Source organism: Alligator sinensis, unplaced genomic scaffold (genome assembly GCF_000455745.1).
Source record: "Alligator sinensis unplaced genomic scaffold, ASM45574v1 scaffold1388_1, whole genome shotgun sequence".
Classification (NCBI taxonomy): domain Eukaryota; kingdom Metazoa; phylum Chordata; order Crocodylia; family Alligatoridae; genus Alligator; species Alligator sinensis.
The window spans coordinates 767078-788415 of NW_005842616.1; the positions used below are offsets into that span (position 1 = coordinate 767078).

Below are 21338 nucleotides of genomic sequence, written 5' to 3' on the forward strand. Positions count from 1 at the left end.
CCAACCCAGTGCAAAGTGGTGGAAAATAATCTACAATAATATGTGGTAATAAAGAAAAATGTAGAGATATCAAGGTTTCTTAATAGACCATCTGAAAGATTACACGGGCATGGGTCAGATCCTATCATCTGTATGCGTACTAATCTCCATGGCATTCATCTAGCCCTGCTAACATCTCAATTTTAAAGGATCAAACTCTTATGGTTGTTTTAAGCATCATCTGGTTGATGTTTGCCAGGGGTTGCACTTAAGGCGGCACACAATAGACTTCGCGTCCATAGTATGTCAAACCGGGAACAAGCGGTTTCAAAAACCTTTAGGGCTGAATTCTGTTGTAAGAGCACTCCTAGTCCATAGGCAAGACAGCATCTGAAATCCTTCAGATTTTTGCTTCGGTGAAGATCCGTGGGATTTGGCTAATTGTGTTTCATTCAAATTATCTTCTGGTTCAAACCAAATAAGTGCAAGAGGAAATGCTAAAATGCATGAAAGAATTTGTGTAAATTCATTGTGAAAATGGTGGTAGGAAAATTCCTAGTAAGATTTATCTGCAACAGTCCTTCCTGTTGCCAGCGGTTGTGTCTTATCAGCTGGGAGTTTTCAACAAGCATGTCTGATTGACAGTGTGTGGGGGGGCGAGGTGGGGCTGAAGAAGAAACTTCTGTTTCGAAGCTGAGGCTTTAATGTAGCAAGGTGACCCCAACAAAAGAGGAGAACTAATGATGTCTACTGTTTTTCCTACTCTCTGTCCTTGTTGCTACTTAAAATATTCCATTAAATGTTGATTCATTAGCTAATTATTCCCTGTGTTTGAAACAAAATATATAACAAAAATGAAAAGTTGATCTGATTAACATGAAAATCATTTACAGCTGAGACAGTTACAGGATACTACCTTTTTTTTTTTTTTTTGAACTTTGTGATGTTTTTACTTAAGGAGATGTTTTAATAACACGGTATTTAAAGCTTCAACTTTTTGTGTAAAACATAGTACAAACTGCTTTGTGAGAAGTGCTGGACATTGACCTGCATGCATCGCAAGAGTTGTAAAATGTGTGTTCACTTTATCCGGCTGTCTGAGAATTGTAGCTCCGTACATAACACTGTAGCTGGCTACCCCCAGGCACAACAAGGGGTACTTGTAGATCATGATATCTCCTGATCCAGCAATGGTAGATGATGTGGACTGCTATGAAACATATCTTTCTTCTAGAAAGAAGTTGGTTACATTTTCCAGAAGGCCAATAGATCTGCAGTCACCTTTCTATCAACAGTGAATAACCTCACTCCGTCACTAAGGTTTGGGAACATAAGAACCATCTCAGACCATTTAGGCAACCACTGGCCCAAAGAGTCCTAAAACTCATATACTCCAGGCCCTGACATATAGCAACAAGACATAAAACCAGACACCAAGAACCCTTTAGAGCATGCCAGAAACCAGGGTTTCCATGTTGTTCTTCTTATAAAGACTTCTTTTTACTGCATTATTTTCTAATCCAGGACTGTAAGAGTTTAGCTAGGACAGCAGAGCAGAATCCTGAGAGTGACAGCACCTAGAGACCCCCAGCAGAATAAAAGCAGAATTACTCCCTGTGGACGCAAAGGTGTATGAAATACTGCACAGGCCTGCCAAATATATTTTTGCCTAAGTGTGGAGAACCACTGAATGAATAGAAGCTTGCAGAATGTATTTCCTCACTATATCTATATATCTATATATATATAGACATATATCGATATATAGATATATCTATCTATCTATATATATATATAGATAGATAGATAGATATATACACACATGTGTGTGTGTGTATGTGTATGTGTCTCCTCTTATATAGATCTGTTAATGCTGGGAAAGGTAAGTTGTTCCATCGAGTGAGTTCACTTGTACCTCTTCTGAAACATCTGATGCTATCAGCATCAAAGACAGGATGCTAGATTAGATGGCATGCTGGTTTGATCTGGTATGGCCCTCCGGATGCTGTTAATTGAATGCAGTTCACAGGTGCTGCTTCTTTTCTGAACCAAACTCTGCCATTCATGAGAAATGTTTGTCCTTCTTTGTTTTGTCATGTAGCAAAGCTGTGAAATTCAGCTGTACCTTGCAAATTCAGACTCTATAACCTGTCCAGGTAAAGAATGTCTACTTCATTTGCATATATTATGCATGTTAAACATGCACAAGCTACTGTACCCACAGCTATTTTATTTTTCAGTTTTCCTTTTTTTTTTAACAGACATGTTTTTTATTTCTTCCAACCCAGTGAAGCACTTCAGGATATTTGCAGAAACTGCAGACATCATTTCAGAAGATTTTTTGTTTTTCTTTTGTTGTGGCAGAAGTCTGCTGGTTTGAACAAAAAAAGAAAATTCTGCAATCTAGTTTTTTTTTCTGTACTACTTAATGCCCAGCATGATGTGCCAAATAAAGGCTATATACTTCCATTTTCAATAGGCCACATGTATACTTTTCCTGTTTTGCATTGCTATAATTGTCTTTTCCCATTAAAGTCAAGCATGGACAGAACAACCACATGCTAGGAATCACTAACAGGTATTTTAATAGACATGCATCTTGGCTTGGAGGTAAATAGCACAAGAAGAGCTCACACCTGGCAGTCGCCGCGCAGAGCACATGCAACATGTAAATAGCCAGAGGGCCAAATTCTCACTCCCACCAGTGGCAGCCACTCAGGACCACACAGAATTGGTTCCTGTGTGAACATGGAGAATAGTTCAGTCAATCTGATGGAACCATGTCCCATGATACTGTGTTGCAGCAAGTGATATATTTGGATATACACTGTCTGACTATTCATTTATTGATACAGCATTGATCTTTGTTATGGCATGAATTTGCATTGTAGGGGTATGCACATGCATGTAGCTATCCAGCCTATGTATCTGCCTGTATAATTGGAAGGGATCAGCATGTGCTGTTTATAACCGCAATAATAGCAGTGTTCAGAGGGAAGACCAACAGTTTTCATGAAAGATTGGTTTCCTTTTCCTTTTTTCCCTCACTGGTGTCTAGAGATGGCCTTGTTTTATTCAAGCTCAAGGTTTAAAACTTCCTTTTCCACACCAGATCCTACCATTTCAGATTGACTAGCAATTTTGAAATGATCTAAGAGAACCTGGTTCTTCAATAGCACAAAGGAGCAGTTTGTGTTCTGGAAATCAGGGTCCTTTGAGGCATCTCCAGCTGGGCACTAACAAGGTGTTTCTGAAAATGTAAGCCCATCCTATTTCAGCATAAGAACTGCCTCATCCTAGAGGGCCTGGGTATATAATTCATCTAAATATACAGCAGTCCATTTTCTGGACTCTCCAAGCTTGTTCCAACTCCTATTGAAATCAGTGGGAGTCATCCTGCTGCCATCAGATGAGGCTTCTGTTGCCTGTCTTCCTCCTTTGCAAAGATAGTTACTGCCAGAGAGTTTTTAGCAACACGAGCCAGCTGTGCTGGGGCGATACATGCAAATAGAAATTGCTCCAGCAGCTATATTTACATAGTCAGGGAATGGGCAAGGATCTCCTACATTTGTCGGCTTGGTGTTCTTTTTTTTCCCTTTCTCCTAGAGGCAGACAGCCATCTGGCCTGGTAAATCAAGCCCTGAATAATCCCTTTGACTAGCAAACATAGTGAAAGTCCTATCCAAACAAAATTTATCTACATGCTGATTTCTTGCAGGGAAAAGTCAGCTTAGTTACTATCTCTATTTCTTTCCTTTAGTTTGGAAAGCAGTAAGAAGATTATTTGCTCTTAGTTGATCAGTCATTTGAGTTTCAATCGTATTCCAGTCCTACAATATGAACATTACTACTGTTCGTTGCACTTTGAAATAACTTTTTATTCAAGGACCTTTAAGTACTTCATGAACCGTTCCTGACAAATTAATTAAACTCCCATAGGATTTGGGAGGCAAAGGGCCCATTTTACAGGTAGGTGGACAGACGTCCAAAGGCTTAGTGACGTTCCTGCTGCCTCACCGTATTGTCTGATCTCGGGTTGGAGCCCAGGGACCCGGCCTCCTAGAAAAATGTTCGACATTGCTTCCCATTACCACCATCTCCATTAGTTGCCATCTCATTAGTCACATGATATCCTGGGAAGATTTACATGATAAATAGTCCAAGAATTATATATTGGATTTTTATATTGTAAGCCATGCATTTCTTTCTTCCCAGATCTCAAAGCTATTTTCTCTTATTTGGGGGGGAATCTTACAAAATGGAGTTTTCACAGTGTTTCTTTTTCATCAACAAGCATACTAATTGGTCTTTCCAACTTTCTGTATCTTATCTTCAGGTAACCCACTTACCGTTCCCTGCAAAGCGTTCTTTGGATTCAGTGGAGAATCACGCCCCGTGATCTACTGGATGAAAGGAGAAAAATTCATCGAAGAACTCGAAGGTCACATTAGAGAAGGCGAAGCCAGGTACGCTTTGGGGAATTCCCTTTGCTCTTAAGAAAATGGCATGTCCCAAAAGGGAATGGTTAACAGGGTTTTAATTTGAACTGAAAATGATTTCCTTGTCTAAAAAGTGATGGATGATTTGGAACCGGCGCGACATGAGCTCATCCCCCTACTTACTTCTGAATTAATGCTAAAGACACAGCGGGTCTCCATGTACCTGAGGATATGTCACCAAATTCCCCAGGCTACTCTAGACACGCCTTTGTATGGTCTTGTTGCCCTGTGGGGTCAGGCCAACTCTCAGGATCTCAATATTGCGCTGTTAGACAGGAGGGTGTGACACAATTGCACATATACAAACACACCAATCAATTAGGTGCGCACACACACACACACACACACACTACCAGCTCAGGCACATACACATCCATGTGTATGTGTATGTATATGTATGTGTATATATATATACACACACACACACACACACTCACCAGTTCACACACATACAACCCACCTACACATAGGTAAGTTCCTAACTTGGATGGTACGGTATGTATGTGTGTGCTTGGGGTACCTGGGATACTTGGGGGAAGGTTAAGGTGAGAGAGAGAATTAAAGTATAGGGAGTGAAAGTTGCCAGAACATTTTTTTTTTTTAAAGGAAAAAAAAACTGGAGGTTTTGCGACAGTCTGGGGGTTGTTTTTAGCTTCTAACAGTAATGATACTGTCCACTACAACTGGACCTCGTGGCAGCTCTGGGGACATGGATGTTACTTTCACTATCGATGTTAATCCTAAAGACAAATGGCTTCCTCCCAGAGATTTCCACCCTGCTTCTCTTCACTAAATGCCGTGCCCAAGCAGCATAAAACCACTTACAGTGCACTGAACACAACTGAACTTCAAGGATTCGTTGTTCCTCTGCATTTGCAATTTAAGAACTTGGCTACCCATTTTGTAACTACAAAAGGGACATGGTGGCTGGCATTTAACTTTTTCGGAGACCTTAGCACAGATCGTATGTGCCGTCTCCTCAGTTAGAAACAAAGTTGAAATAAGTAGCGTTCATATTTGGTCGTCTCTATTCCAACTGCACTTTCTTGCCCTTAATTAACTTTTCTCTAAAATTCTTACAGCTGGATTTATGAACCCACAGTAATTCAAATGAGTCTTTTCAACACTGAATCTAACGGTTTGCCATATAGTCCTTCTTTGATGCACCATTTGCAACATTAAAGGAACTCTGCGCTGGTTTAACACCGCTTTCTAGGGTATTGCGTCTCACCCCTTTTTTTTTTAGACTTGGAAATAAATACTTCAGCCACATAAGAGCTATTTGCACATGTTGACTTCTTAATCATGAGAACTGCTGTCTCCCTATCAGATGGATCAGATTCCATTTATCTGAAACTACCCCATACGACATTCCAGCAGCACTGAGATCAGCCCAGCTCTTCCACTCAGTCAGTTATTGATGTTTTTCCAACTGATGATTATTGATCTTTAGAAGTTAATTAGCGGTGGCAGACCCTGTCTGTCTGACGCTTTTTCTACCATGTTTACCATTAGTGCAGTGTCGTGCATGTGTATCGGCTCATACTGAGAAACTTGTAGCAGTTTTGGCACTGATATAATCAGATGAAAGGATATCCAGGTCTTTTTCCATTGCAAATTATCTAAAGTTTCAACTTTGTTTCCCTTTGCTTCGACAAGGCAAAAAGAATTTTACTGAGCTTTCCAAGTATCATCTGAATTTGCTTTTTCAGTCTCCTTGGGTCTTTTATTGAACTTAGTGTAGCTGTTGAGGGGATATTTTTGTATGCAGAAGCATGCAACATTCGGACGAATCCCAGCTCTCTAAGCCTGCCATTACTATTATTAATTGAAAGAGAATTAGTTGGAGCTATTTTCTGAGAGCATGAGAGCGCCCCTGAGTTTTCCAAAGTCAAATCCATGGATGTAGTTGGATCAGCAACTGCTATGCAGCATGGGTAAGATTTATAGAATAGGTCCTGAGGTGGTTTATCTAGGGGGTTGTGAAATGGTCCAGTTGCTTGGTCCACTGGTTTGTTTTGCAGCAGGGAAATCAAGATATCACATCTCTTCTCTGTGAGAAGGGCCTTCTCCTATCACCCACACCTGTGCTCCCTTGAATGAAGCACACCAAAAGTTAGAGGACTGTAAAGAGGGGGAAAAAAGAGATGAGTCCTGCTTACCAGGTGGGTTTTCTACAACCGTAATAAAAATGTCATGTAAATTGAACCAGTCCTATTAAACGAGGAATAATAGTCTTTTAGCCTGCCTGCCGAGGTGTGAATTGCATCTGATTATCAAAGGAGTCCACAGTGAATTTCAATACCAGCCCTTTGCCACAGCAGAGAAATATTTCCAGTGATAAATCTTACTTTTCAAAGCACCTATCAGTTGCTATTTTTTTCCTTCCCCAGGCAGTGCCATGGAACAGTTTACAAATCTTTCCTAGTGCTTGCTTTAATATATATATTTGTGTCTGCCCCCCGCCCCCCATCTTCACGGGAAGCTTCTCAGTTTTTTTAAATGGAAATAATTTAACTCCTACTAGAATCATGAGAAAGTCTGAATGGAGACATTTTCAATTGAACCTTTATTTTCCCTTCCCGATTAACCTAGCTCTCTGTCTCTTCACCCACGCAAGTCAATTAGTGGGTGCAAAACGCTCAGCCAGGATGCGAAGCCTATATTCAAGGGAGGATACCGAAGTAAGAAAGCAAAATTGCTACTGCTGTTTAGATAATGCGCTAGGTATTTTAAAGACAAGTAGGAAGACTGTGCCCTCTCCTCGGGAGCTTTAAATCTAAACAGACAATTTATAAGTTAAAAAAAAATGGAGAACACAGTGGAATAAAGAATGAGAGGGACTGAACGATGAAGCCCACTACACTTCTTATTAGTTCAGTGGTTTCAATTTGGAGATGTATTTATGTGCAGGCGTGTGTGTACGTTTTCATTGTTCGCAGTGTATTGTTAACAGTTCTTTGAGGGAAGGAATAGAGGATATGTGCACTTTTAAAAACAGCAGCCCAAATTCTTAGCTACATCTGATGAGTGCACAGTGCAACACAGGCTGAGATACTGCCTACAGATTTGTGGACATATCCCATGATCAGGAATCTCAAGAAAAAGCAGGATGAACAAGGATCGCTTCTGAAGGAAAAGCAGTAATTAAAAGCTGGCTTCTCCAAAGAGACCTGCATGCGTGCACACTCACTTCTCTACTGTCTTGTCGTTTTTAGACCCACCACCAGTGAATAGCAAATTTGTCAAAAAATTCAAGGTGGGGGACCAGCACTATTCACAAACCCAATCAAAGTCAGACTGAAAAAAAATGCTGGGAAATTTCCATATGAAACAGTTTGACTTTTTATTATAGAAGATATTGTGCTTTGAAATTGAGCTCTTTAAATAAATAAATAAATAAATATATATATGTATGTATGTATGTGTGTATATGTGTATGTGTGTGTGTATATATATATATGTATATGTGTATGTGTGTGTATACATACATATGTGTATATATGTGTATATATGTATATGGGGGTAAAAAAGAGCTAAATAACTAGAACACAGAACCATATTTTCATGTGTGACCAACCTGATTGCCTTCTGTGGTTGTAGGGAGAGTGGACTTGGTATACCTTGACTTTAGAAAGGCTTTTGATATGGTCTCCCATAGCATTCTTGCAAGCAAGCTGAGGAAGTATGGGTTGGGTGAAAGGACTGTAAGGTGGATACAAAGCTGGCTGGATTGTCAGCCTCAATGGCTCGAGGTCTAGTTGGCAGTTGGTATCAAGTGGAGTGCCCCCGGGGTCGGCCCTGGGGCCAGTTTTGTTCAATATCTTCATTAATGACCTGGAAGATGGGATGGAGTGCGCCCTCAGCAAGTTGGCAGATGACACCAAGCTGGGGCTTGTAGTAGATGTGCTGGAAGGTAGGGCTAGGATTCAGAGACACCTCAACAAATTGGAGGATTGGGCCAAAAGAAATCTCATGAAGTTCAGCAAGGACAAGTGCAAAGTCCTGCACTTAGGACGGTACAATCCCATGCACCGGTACAGGCTGGAGGCTGACTGGCTGGGCAGCAGCTGTGCAGAAAAAGACCTGGGGGCTACAATGGACAGTAAACTGAATATGAGCCAGTAGTGTGCCCTTGTTGCCAAGAAGGCTAATGGCATACTGGGCTGCACTAGTAGGAACATTGCCAGCAGATCGAGGGAAGAGATTATTCCCCTCTATTCAGCACTGGTGAGGCCACATGTGGAGTACTGTGTTCAGTTTTGGGCACCCAGCTACAGAAAGGATGTGGACAAACTGGAGAGAGTCCAGCGGAGGGCAACGGAAATGGTTCAGGGGCTGGGGGACATGACTTCTGAGGAGAGGCCGAGGGAACTGGGCTTATTTAGTCTGGAGAAAAGAAGACTGAGGGGGGATTTAATAGCAGCCTTCAACTCCCTGAAGGATGGTTACAAAGAGGACGGAACTGGACTGTTCTCGGTGGCGACAGGTGACAGAACAAGGAGCAATGGGCTCACGTTGCAGCAAGGGAAGCATACGTTAGATATTAGGAAAAACTTTCTCACTAGGAAGGTGGTGAAATACTGGAACAGGTTACCTAGAGAGGTGGGGGCATCTGCATCCTTGGAGGTTTTTAAGGCCCGGCTAGACAAAGCTCTGGCTGGGATGATATAGTTGGGGATGGCCCTGCCCTTGAGCAGGGGGTTGGACTAGATATGACCTCCTGAGGTCTCTTTCAACCCTCATTTTCTATGATTCTATGATTCAGGTTGAATACAATACTTTTAATTATTTTTTATGTTTTTTTTAGTTCACTAAAAAAAATCCATTTGGATCAAGCCCAAACAATTATTTAGGGCGGTTTTTAGGGGGTTGGGGTGGGCTTTTTGTTGTTGTTTTTTAGCTTAGTTTGCTCGTACAGTTTTAGTCACATTGCTCAAGATGATTCATGGGAAGTCAATACAGAGTTCTCACCGACTGCAGAAGGGCCAAGATACCGTTCTGTCTATGCGTGTTTGGACTTTTTTTTTGGTTAAAAGCTTAAGATTATTACAGTTATTTTCTTCCCAGAAAGTGTGGCCCTATGTATTCATAAGTCTGGTTCAAAATGCCAAAGCTTATTAGCTGTACACATCTTTTAATGTTCTGCCTGAATCCATAACACGTTTAAAGAAATTAATCATGAGCTCTGTCCTGCTGATGAAAAGCAAGCAAAGGCCTAACCCCATTAGGAGCTTCCTGGCATTTGCTGCCTTTGTGCAGCCCCACTATAATGTCTGTTATCATTTCCATGACTGATCCCATTATAAAGAGTTAATTTTGCTGAGATTTTAATTAGCAGCAAAAATGCTCAGGCCAAATGCATCTCCGTTTCCTAAGAGAGCCCTTTTATAGCTGATCTCCCAGACATAAGGGAGTGAGTAGTTTTGCTTCAGTTTTAAATACATTTAGAATAATGGTTTGTTTTATCCTAATTGTGATCTGTCTTGATTGTTTTTACAGTGTGTGAAAATTTGCTGATTATAATAAATCTAAGCCTGGGAAACCCTGCAAACTCACCAAGTGTTTCTGATTAATGCCCCCAATATCTTCTCTGTTAGCTGCTTTATTCCTTTCCCTGCTGCGTGATTTGTAGACCCAGATTTGTTGAGCATATTGTTTACCAACAGAGAAGGAAGACATTCCTGAGTTTAAAATATATCAATAGAATATTAATAGAGAAATTAGACTTGATTCACCAGACACAGGATGATTTAGATGGATGAGACATAAGCACAAGTTGGAGTCTGCACACAGAACGGGTTTTCTTGGGAGATTTTTCTTTTGTCCAGAAATGATGCAAGTTCAGCCTTTTTTTCTTGGAGCATTTAGTAGTTTCTGTCAGAACCAAGAAATGCAGAAACGCACAGTAATTGAGGCTGATTTTCCAAAAGTTAAACTTTTCCAAAGTTCAAAAATAGGCTAGAGGCCTATTCCTCTGCCCCCAAGAGGTAGCCAGCTCCGCCACGTCTCCTCCATGCTGTCCATGTGGAAGGGCCATCGCATTGTGTCACACATGGACAGTCTGACCCCGTCGCACAACTAAGAGGGGACTTTATTCTTCCTTTCAGACTCCTCAAAGAACATCTGGGAGAAAAAGAAGTCCAACTAATGTTGATCTTTGATGCTGTCGAGGAGGCGGATCTGGCTAATTACACCTGCCACGTAGAAAACAGAAATGGGCATAAACACGCCAGCGTTCTTCTGCGCAAAAAAGGTATTTGTCCGTAACCGCCGTGCACGACGGGGGTGGTGTAGGGGAAAGTCAGGCTCCCGTGAAGTCAGTGACAAAGCATGCGCTGGTGCCACCTGGGCCAGGCCTTTACTGTATGCACTTAGTGAAGTCAAAGTAAATTTAAACCATGGCTTAAATCTGCTATTAAAGGCAATGCTTTTTAAAAGCTTGACTGAAGTAGGCTGAGATGGTTCAGCTCTGGAGGTGAGATTCTTGGCTAGTGTAAATAGTTCCACCAAAATGAATGAAGGCTTTACCATTTAAACCAGCAGCAAGTCTCATCCACAGAGTTTGGGGCATAAACTCCATGTTGGTACATGATAGGATAATTAATGTACATTTCCTATAATGTATTTCTCCTTGTATGTATGTTCACCGTTCAGTCTGAACACTTTAATCATAGACATGACAACTTTTTAGCAGAACAGGAGCAAAGACGCTCCTGTAGCATGTGGACAGTTACCGCCCCACTGAGTTTCCTTATACTTAAAATTGGAAATAGGAGAGATGCCGTTGTCAGGAGTTCTGGTTTTCAATTGTCCAAATGAGTTGTGTCTTTTATTATATCCCGTATTTTGACTAAGCTATCATCACAAGAAATGTAACGGTAACACATCCTACTGCTTCTGATACTGCTAGTGTCAGCAGCCTCTCTTAAGTCGGGTGATGGCTAAGATCTGTGCAAATCTAAAATGCAGGATTTCAACAGGAACCAAAGCTGTTAAATTGTCAGTTAAGACCTGGCTGAGAAGAAAGGTAATTTTCCATTTAAGGAATGGAGTAGGAAAAGTGCCGTGGTCTACCTGATCAGTACCTAAATTAATCAGACAGTAAGCAAAGACTTTACACCAGTGGTTTTCTCAACTTTGTTTGTACCAGGACCCATTTGTGAACATCAATGGCCGGTCCCGACCCAGTGCCTTCACTCCCCACCTGTTGCCCCCAGCCCCCAAGCGTGTGGGGCAGGGGGGGCCACGAGCAGCCCCTTGCAGGCTGGAACGCTGCCAGCCTGCACAGGAAAATCCACGGCTTCCCACGTTTCTCTCCTCTAAAGGAGAATCCATTTTCAAAGTTTGTTTGCAACCCTTTCATATATTCCTGCAACCCACTTTTGGGGTATGCCCCCCCCCCCAGTTGAGAAACGGTGCTTTACACTATAAAAATCAATACAGACCATCTCAGAATAGGGGACGCACATTGGTGATGAGAAACGTACATTCACGAATATTTCCAGTACCAATTATAAAGACATAACACAAGCCTGGCTTAAAGAATCGGTGGTTATCACTATAAAGGATTAAACTCCACAGTGCAAAAACATTCTCCTTTTCCGTCTATTTAGCACAATAAATAGGAGACGGATAATCAGTAGATCTCTGTTGACATTGTTAAATGTTCTGCTGTGTTGGGTATATTAGAATAACAAAGCGAGTTTATTTATAACAAGAAAATGCCGACGCTTCAGAACGCCGGTGAAATTATGTAAGAAACACTGCTGAATACAGAAGTTGGAGTTGCGCCTCGGTGAAGTTCACATCCTGGTGCTGATTTTCAGGCCTTGCCTCACGCACTGATGATATTCTTGCAGCGCCCCTTGCTGCCCGTCCCATTGTCTGAGTGTTTGCATATCTACAAAGTACTAACTAATATTTAACCTGAATTGTCCTTGTTGCATCCTAAGCTAATTATGTCTTATCCCATCTGCTTGCCAGGATGGGCAGAGCACGGACAGTATTAATGATGGTCGTCCAGCTCTTATTCCCTGTGCTGTCTCAGGGCATGCCTGTACCGATGGTGAGACACACACCTGAGCGCTTTCAAACCCAGCCCTTTCAACCCTCTTTTTTTGTACCCCCCCTAATTGATCAACCCCTCTTAATTCTTGAGTTTCTGTAGGTGCTTTTGGAGATCCGGAAAATGGGTATTATGTCTATATTACATATGTGGAAAGCCAGAATATTTTGGCACTGAAGAGTTTAATAAACTTCATAGTGATGACCATCTAGGACACTGTCAGCAAAGAGTGCGACACCTTTGCTTACAAATTAAACTCGTACAGAGATTGCTTCAGATGTGGACATGCGACCACACACAGACACAGATGTATCCCAGGAAGATCTTGGTCTGTTCACAATCACATTTGTCTTCTCTGACATCCTTTGAAAACTCTTTATGACTTGCTTTGTTACCATTTAAAAAATATTTTCCGTGCGGCGTTTGCCTCCGTGCTGCCTGTTCCTTGGCAGTGTATGAGGCAGAGTGTTTTTTCAGTCCTCACCCACCTGCCAACAACTTCCCTCCGTGAATAATAAAGAAATAACTTAGATTCCTCTTTGGGTGAATTTGAAATAGGCTGACAAAAAGTATCTAAGTACACTACAAAATGAACACCTTAGAACACAAATAACAGCTCCTGACAAGCTGCATCGAATCAATCAGCGTCCTGCGTGAAAAGACACGGTAGGTCTATAGATGAAAGGAAATCGTGCAGCAATGTTGGCTCAACACTCACTTTCAAGAATGTGGATTTCACGTAATGGGAACAAATATTATGTCTGACGTTGTACCTACCTGCAAAGAAATCTATTGATTGTAATGCAGGTGGATTGGATTTTTATAGACCCCTTTGTGTTTAAATCAGGTCAGTGCTACAAATAATAGTTCCTTAAGTACGACATAATCTTGCTGCCTTTTCCCCTTTACTATGGGTGTTCGGTCTAATAGCATAATGCCCGAATTCTGATATCCTTCCTAATGCTGGACATTTTGGCTGCTGGTGTTCCCTTCGGTATGAATAGGCAAGCACAAAATCCCTACTCAGCGTGAGTAGGTCTGGCAGAGTCTGGTCCTAATGAAAGCTATCTGAGTGGATTTGTTTGTGATAGATTATAGATTAGCTCCTGAATTGCACTGGATTTGGAGACAGGTCCCATGGTGCCGGGTCAGCCATGTCTGGAACAGCCCAAGTGAGTAATTTAGAGGACAGAAAGGGATTGCTGTACCCTCCTACGTGTTTTTGAGACACCCTGTACGCAGAGGTGGAGAGTTCAGGGCCCCCAGAGCCATCAATGGAGGCAGTTGTGAGACTCTGACCCAGCGCTTACCTAATTCTCCAGGCTGGATCGGCAGAAAGATGCTTGCAAGCTGGAGAGAGTTCAGAGGAGAGGAAGACAAACTGATCAGGGACCAAGTTGGGCTGACTTACGAGGAAAGATTAAAAGAGCTAAACACATAAGGCGAAGCAGCAGTATTGGAAGGGCCTATGTCTGAAGGGGGTGAATTGCAAAAAGAGAATAATTTAATGAGGACTGTGGCAATGCACATAGGTGCACTGAAATGAATGTAAGAATGAAAGAGATGACGGATGCGCGTAGTGTCATCTGGTGCTGAACTGCAACAAAATCCTAACCCGGTGACATTTTTCATGCAAAGGGATTTAGTGTGAACATTTTAGATGACCCACGAGTTAGGTCCTTGTCAATTCAGAGGTCAAAGCCTAGATGCTCAACATGTGCTCAGATGTGGGAGACGGAGACACCAAGAGCCAGACACCCCGCCTCTCCAACTGGAAGCTGAGGGAAGAGAAGGAGCTGGAGGTCTTTATCCGTCTGTCTCCATGGCCCTAGTTCTCTGCCTCTCCAGCCCTGCAACCGATGCGCAGTTTGGGACCTCGGCACAATGGAAAGGCAGGGGGACGTGGCCCTCCGTCTTGGCAGCCCTCCTAAAAGCCTTCGGCACTTACACTTCCTGCCTACAAGGTGTGTGGCTGGGGCTGCTGACATGTAGTTTTTTGCAGAAAACTTCAATTTTGCCCCAAATCTTTCTCAAATATTATTCTGGAAAACAATTCCCAGACAGCTCCACTTTTTGTGGTCAAGCTAGTTCCCTAGGTTGGACTTTTGAAGTTAGGTAGCACTGCAAAATGCCGTGTAAAAACAGTCCTACATTTTCAAGAATAATGACTGGCTAGTATAATACACCTTTCTCATCCATTATTTCTGTGGCATCTATGACTTCTTGCTGGAGAACAGAGATGCTGTATATTTGGAATAGGTTGATGGCATCTGACTGATTCTTATTGACACAGGAAGCATTGCAAGGTAAAATTCACCCTAAAAATGCATGACAGATTTTCTTTTGTTTTAATTCAAAATTGGCATGAATGACATAAAGATTTATGACTCTTCAGATATTTATCCCAGCAGTAAATATCTGCACTGATTGTGTAACTAATATGGGTTGCTGGGGGTGGTTCTTAACGGCGTCAGATTGTCTTGTGAATAGCATGCAATGGGAATGCACAGCAATGCCAAGTGTGCTACTTTCTATGCTGTTTCTGAGAGAAGAGTTTGGCCCGATGGCCAGAACCTCCAGGGGCATCGATACATCATCATGGGTGGATTTGTTAACGAGAGCCAATTTGAAACAATACACAGGGCTGGGACTCAGGCACCCCACGTTGATCCTGGCTGTCACTGGTCTGTCTGCTGGGTGACTTTGAACAGATGACACCACATTTCTGCACCTCGGATGCTCCATCTGTGAAACGGGCATGATGCGGCTGACTTTCTTTGTAGAGCGCTTTGAGATCTGCAGGTGAAAAACTAGACGTGATTACGGTCAAATTTGAGTTTTCCTGACACAATGCCAGCTATAATCGATAAATAGATAGGCATGTTCTGCTTCAATGGCTGCAAATGCTCAGGCCTTGAAAATCCACATATCTGGGCTGTCTTGGACCAGACTAAGAGGAAGATTAAACAGCCAGGAGCTCTCCACAGAGGAAAATCCTGCCAATGGCCACAGATCAGTGCATTAGGAACTGTTAATAGCATTGCTTCTCTCAGTTCAAATTGCGACTGTAATTCACAGGGAGAGAGGAAGCGCCTCGGTGGCTTAGCCAGTCAAGCATTCATTGTTGCTTGGGTTTGGTTTTGGTTTCCTTCAAATAAAGACCTCTAAATTCCTGAAAGAGCACAATGATTCTTGCAGCTATGTCAGGTAAAGAGCACAGTCTTAAAACCCTTCACAAGACTCACTGGAGACGAAGGTGAAGTCAAGAGCAAAGTAGAGGCAATGATTGATTTTCCTTTCCAAAAGGGAAAATATATTTTTCTCAAATTCTCCATTAATTTTCTGATACCACTTTTCCATGCAAGCAGTTGTTACAAGGATGTCATGTGGCTTCAACAGCAGGGAAAACTGTTCCTTTGATTACTATAAATGGTTTCTAGGAGACAATGTCCCCATTACAACTGAGCTGTCATTCCTTGGGAAAATCTAAGAGTTTCAAATTTCTTTTCATCCCACACGGGAACAAACCATTAGAACTCGGAAACTCCCCACGGACGCTGACATTTCCCCAAAGTTTTCATTTCAGCAATATTTGAACTACTTTTTGAAAACAAATTCCTTTTCAGTGCGGTCAAAACGTCTCATTTCAGCACTATGCTCAAGACTAAAATATGCAGTGCTAATGTCAAAATGGTTACATTGAAACAAAGACCTTCAAGAACTTTTCATTGAAAAATTTGGCAAAATCAAGACAGTCCCATAAAACTGTTTGATTTTGTCAAATCAGCATTTTCTAACAGGAAAAAAAAGGTTCCGCTGGAAAATTTGCAACCTGGTCTAGGTCCCATTAACATGTCATCCATGGTCCATGCTAAAGAAAAGCCAAAAAAACTCCTGACCTAATGCTTCTCAATATTCAGCTCAGCTAAAATAAAGCGGCACTTAGCGGTGTAACCTACAGTCCTGCTTTCTTGCTGCAAGTTAATACTTGACATTAAAGATTTTGCCCCTAAACATTAAAGTTTAGGCACTTGAGAGGTTAAGCCAGCACTTAAATGAGCTCAGCTGAGGCCCTGGCTTTCAGAGCAACTCAAGTCAACTGTTGGCTTTGTAAATATAAAATGGTTTAGCATTGTTTCGGAACGAAAGCCTCCTACATTAGGGTGAAATACATCTCATATAATTATTCTCACATGCCACATACAGTATTTGATGTACTGTGCCAAGACAGAAGATAGAGTCAAATTCTGCAAGCTAATTAAAGATTGATTAGTCCTCTGTGTAAAATCACTACATAATTCGCTCATAGAAGAATTATGATTATAGCCTCAAATGCATTCTGGATGGCAGTTTTAAACTGGCAGTAGAAGGAGTGAATGGGTAAAGTTAAATAATGGGAAATGAACTAAAAATTAGGCAGCCTTACTTTTATAACAGTCATAAAGAGTAGTTGCACCTTTGTCTGTGCAACAGCACAGTGAATTAGAGCAGTTAAAGCCGGGAAGGCTCATAACCTGTCTGTCTTTTGCTGCTTATTCTAGACTTGATCTACAAAATTGAGCTGGCTGGAGGACTGGGAGCTATCCTGCTTCTGTTTGTTTTGCTCGTGACCATCTATAAGTGCTACAACATCGAGTTAATGCTGTTCTACAGGCAGAACTTTGGAGGCGATGAAGCTGCAGACGGTAAGCCGTCTCCCGGGGAAAGTCGTATTAAAGAAAGCAATATTGTGGTTCCCTGACTCTGAGGGACCTTGCTTGCAACTGGAACCATAAGATACCTACCACCAACTGACGTCTGAAGTATTTCACCACCTTGCAATATAAGGCCTTCAGCTCTGTTCGAAGGTCTTTTGGTATCAGTGGAAGCCTGTTCACTTTATTGGACGTTGCATTGTGTCTTCGAGTTAGGAAGGGGGGGTGGGTATCCTGATGCCTCTTATATGTGCATTATTGATTACAAATTGTAAATTGATTACTCAGAAGACCTGCTAAGATTAGTTCTTTTTGCCAAATTTGCCGTTCCATTAATATTTCCTGACAGCACATTCAGTAAAAACATGTCCAGCCCGAGCTGTGCTATAAAATTGAAATATTTCTTGCCAGACAATTTCCACTATGCTTGCAGATTTAAAGAAAAAAAAAAGGCCAACGTAATATACTGTAATTATTTCTGGTAACTAATAGACAAGCGCCATTTCTTCCCACCAGACACTAGTTCAGAGTATGAAAATAATGCTAATATGTGGGTGTTAGAGCACTGGCTGGGCTGGAGGTTTGATGTAGTGGAACTAGGGGAACGTAGTCGTAAGCCTAAAGTTAAGTATGTATTTGAGGTTTTCTTGATGAGAGCTTTAATTGCTAGAAAATGATGCATCCCTAGTCTTGAAATCAACTGTAAAACTGGAGTAACTAGGGGTGAATCAGGCCTCTGCATCTTACACTGGTTTAGCCGATTCTGCATCTGTTAAAGATTTGAAGTGGCATATTCAAATGTCCCTGTGTCACTTAGAAGCAGAAGTACCACTGAAAGTGAATATTGTTCTGTCATGTCAGCAGTCTTAAAAGTCCCACGCCTAAAAAAGAATATATTTGAGAAAGGGGAGGGAGAAAGTTCTTCTTCTTGTTGTGCAAAAATAACCAGTCACACAGACCCAGTGCTTATTCATGAAGTATCACCAGTATCAAAATAATAATCCTTTCTAGTGAGCCAGGGGTCCACAGACTATATCTAAGGGGTCCACGCAAGATGAGTGTCATCAGTCAAAAGTATGTGAGGACCCACATTTACAATACAAAGGGGTCTGCACTTCTACTTGACATTTCCACAGGGGTCTCCACCTCCATTCGAATTTTTTTGGGGTCAGCAAACGAAAAAAGGTTGAAAACCACTCTAGTAAGCTTATTGAATAAAGGTTGAAGACCACTTAATGGAGCTGTTAAATGAAACCCCAGCCTGAGTAGAGTCACTGGAGTGTGCTTATTGAGTTTGCTAGGGCCAGAATGTCACCTCTTGGCTTCTGAAGTGTAGGACGCTACAGAGGAAGCAAGAGGGGAAATAATTGCACATTAGAAAGAGAATTCAAATTGACATTTAAATACCACGACACAAAACAATCCTCTTCCTAGTGGTCAGCACAGAAACTGAATATCCAACAGCATAAATAGTGGACCAGGTTCCTTGTTGTTGTAAATGTGTGCAATGATAGCAACTTCAATTGTGTACGGGCAATTATTTCCGATTTACACCAGCTTGGTGAGTGGACCCAGGTGGCAGCCTCCCATCTATGGACCTGTTGAGTTGGGTCTTCAGAATTCAAGTTGCTATATCTCATTTTCATGTATTTTTCTTGTTTGATTATTTTCTCATTTCAAAATGAACACCATTTCCTGGTAGTTTGGAGAGTTCCCTTGGGGTATGTGGGCGATGTTGTGCAAATGTTCATTTGAAGCCTCCCAGTATACTTCCACCCAGCCTGTCTGGAGCTGTTACTTCTTAGTGCCTTATACGAACCTGCAAAGCCCTCCATGGGGACAGAGCATTACTGAAGTTGGAGCTTCTGACAGCTGTGTTCACGTAGAGATCCGGCTGCAGCACAGCCTTCTCGATCCATCTTGATTTCTTATTTATTTGTTTAAAATAGTGCATTTAGAGCTAGAGAGATTTGTTTTACTCAGCTACTGAAAACATCCCGTGTCAGTCCTATTGGATAATTTCTCATCCCATGCAGCACATAGCTGTATTTTGAAAGAAAACATTTTGGCAATGCTAAGGATTAAAGGCTTCATTCAGAGGAGAAGGCAGCCAGCCCTGGAAGCCATCTAGAAACTAAAACCAAACAGCACTACATCCAAGATACAGAGCTAACAGCAAGTTAAGGGGAAGAGGTCTCTAGACACACACACTGCACCTGATGCCTGTGGATCATGGGCCCCTGAACCATAGCAATGAAAATAAGTACAGCTGTGCACGCACGCACGCACACACACACTCACTCACTCACTCACCATTGACACCTACTGACTTCAGAGGAGTGGGGCTCTACCCAGTTTCCCAGGCCATTGAAGGAGGGAGTCTGCTAATTAGCTACGTCCATTCTAATCTATCCAACTCCATCTGGACACACTGACATTTCCTAGAGTGTTATTGCAGGTACAAATTACTTTTATTCTGGGTCAGAGTATCCGTGGTGTGCAACCACGGCTGAGATGCGCAGGAGGCCTGGGGCATCTGAGCACACACGGCCTCCAAGCTTCTGAAGTTTGCAATTATGAAATACATGATTTTCTCTGAATATCGTGTTAGATTTAGAAACAGTGATTGGACGCTTGGTAACCTTAACCGTAAAGCCAAGCTATGACCCCTGCATAGCCGACCACACTAGCCATCCATGGGACTTGCTTCCCTCCCTTTGCAGAGGTCTGAAATGTTGGCAGTAACATCAGCTTCCCTCATCCCTTGCTGGCTGGCTTCTCTTGAAATCTTTTGGCAGGCTGCATTCTTGACTGGTGTGGGGCAGATTTTGGATCTGCTTTTGGAGATGATTGACTTTAACCTTTTTGCTGCTATCCCTTCTGCAAGGTGGCCTGCAATCAGTCATTGCCATTTTAGCCATCCCTCCCCTTTTCCCCCCACTCTCCGAAGAGGGCTGTCAGCTGAAATGCAAAAACCTTCCACATGTCCATCATCTTAGCTGTCCCCACCCTTCTTCCCCCCTCTCCCCCCAGCAAAAATAAAAGTTGGCACCTATGGCAGATTCCCCTTCTGCTATCTGAACCCTTGAAGGAAAGAAGCAAAACCCATCCTCCGCTCCTCCACCCCCTACCACCCTCCCATCATGCCTCTTTGTTCCTTATAGCAACTTACTGGCATCCCTTAGAACGAGGACTCCTCTACTGGAAAACTGTGTTTTAAGTGTGAAATCACAGCCAGAGATCTTGTCTGGTTTTGCCATTAACAACAGTGAATCGGATTTGCCTAATGAATGATAAGAAAACTGTTACCTTGATTACAGATGCACTGGTAGGTTGGCTACAGATAAAAAGAGGCAAGAGATGAGTCTGCAGCCCAATCTATTATTGTTTATACCTCCAAAGCGGTCCCCATCTAACTACTTATGTTCGCATAATATAGAGGGTCATCTATACCATCCGGAGACACTTAGGAGGGTGGCCTGCTAAGTGGCAGTAGATTGCCTTGGACCTACCAGATTCTCTCCCTCCAGCCCATACTCCACCTGGTTCACTCTAACAAATACTGATTGGTTCATTTACATTTCTTCATTTTGCTGATGTCCTGAGAACCAGAATGACACCCTTCTTCCATGGCATGGAAGGTCACTTACCGCTCTCTCGTTTTCTTTTTTGCCTGCTTTTATGGTCATCTTTGAAAATGCTGCTTTACCTGTTTTAACAGCTTATTTAAGAAGCATATCAGAAGTGTACCTATTATTGCGAGGGACCTGCCCAAATTAAGCCAGCAGACAGGTGATATCATAGTCCGATCACAGCGCCGGCCCGCAGTTTCGTGAGCATACAGCGGCGCCCCTCCTCTGCCCCCCGCTGCTGATTGGCCCTGTGGTCCTGCCCCTTGCCTTTTGTACAGCTCCTCTCCTCACCGCTGATTGGCCAAGAAGGCTGCCCTTCATGTGGCCTTGCCCCTAATTGATGGAGAGGGGTGGGCTTCATGAAACGCAGCCCTTTCAGCCAATCAGCAATGGAGGGAGCCGCTGCTGTCTTGGCTGCTCCCCTTTGTGTCCTGTGGCTTCTCCCCCAGCAGCAGGTTGCAAGGCC

General features: G+C 42.4%; 1 protein-coding gene across 1 annotated transcript in view; it reads left to right on the forward strand.

The window, feature by feature from the left end:
- The window catches only part of IL1RAPL2 (interleukin 1 receptor accessory protein like 2), a 562906-nt gene that overhangs the window by 527610 nt on the left and 13958 nt on the right, over positions 1-21338 (forward strand). Inside the window, exons 7-9 of the mRNA XM_025215004.1 lie at positions 4316-4445; positions 10589-10734; positions 17088-17231. Coding sequence (XP_025070789.1) covers positions 4316-4445; positions 10589-10734; positions 17088-17231 — 420 coding nt within the window. The remainder of the gene's footprint in view (positions 1-4315; positions 4446-10588; positions 10735-17087; positions 17232-21338) is intronic.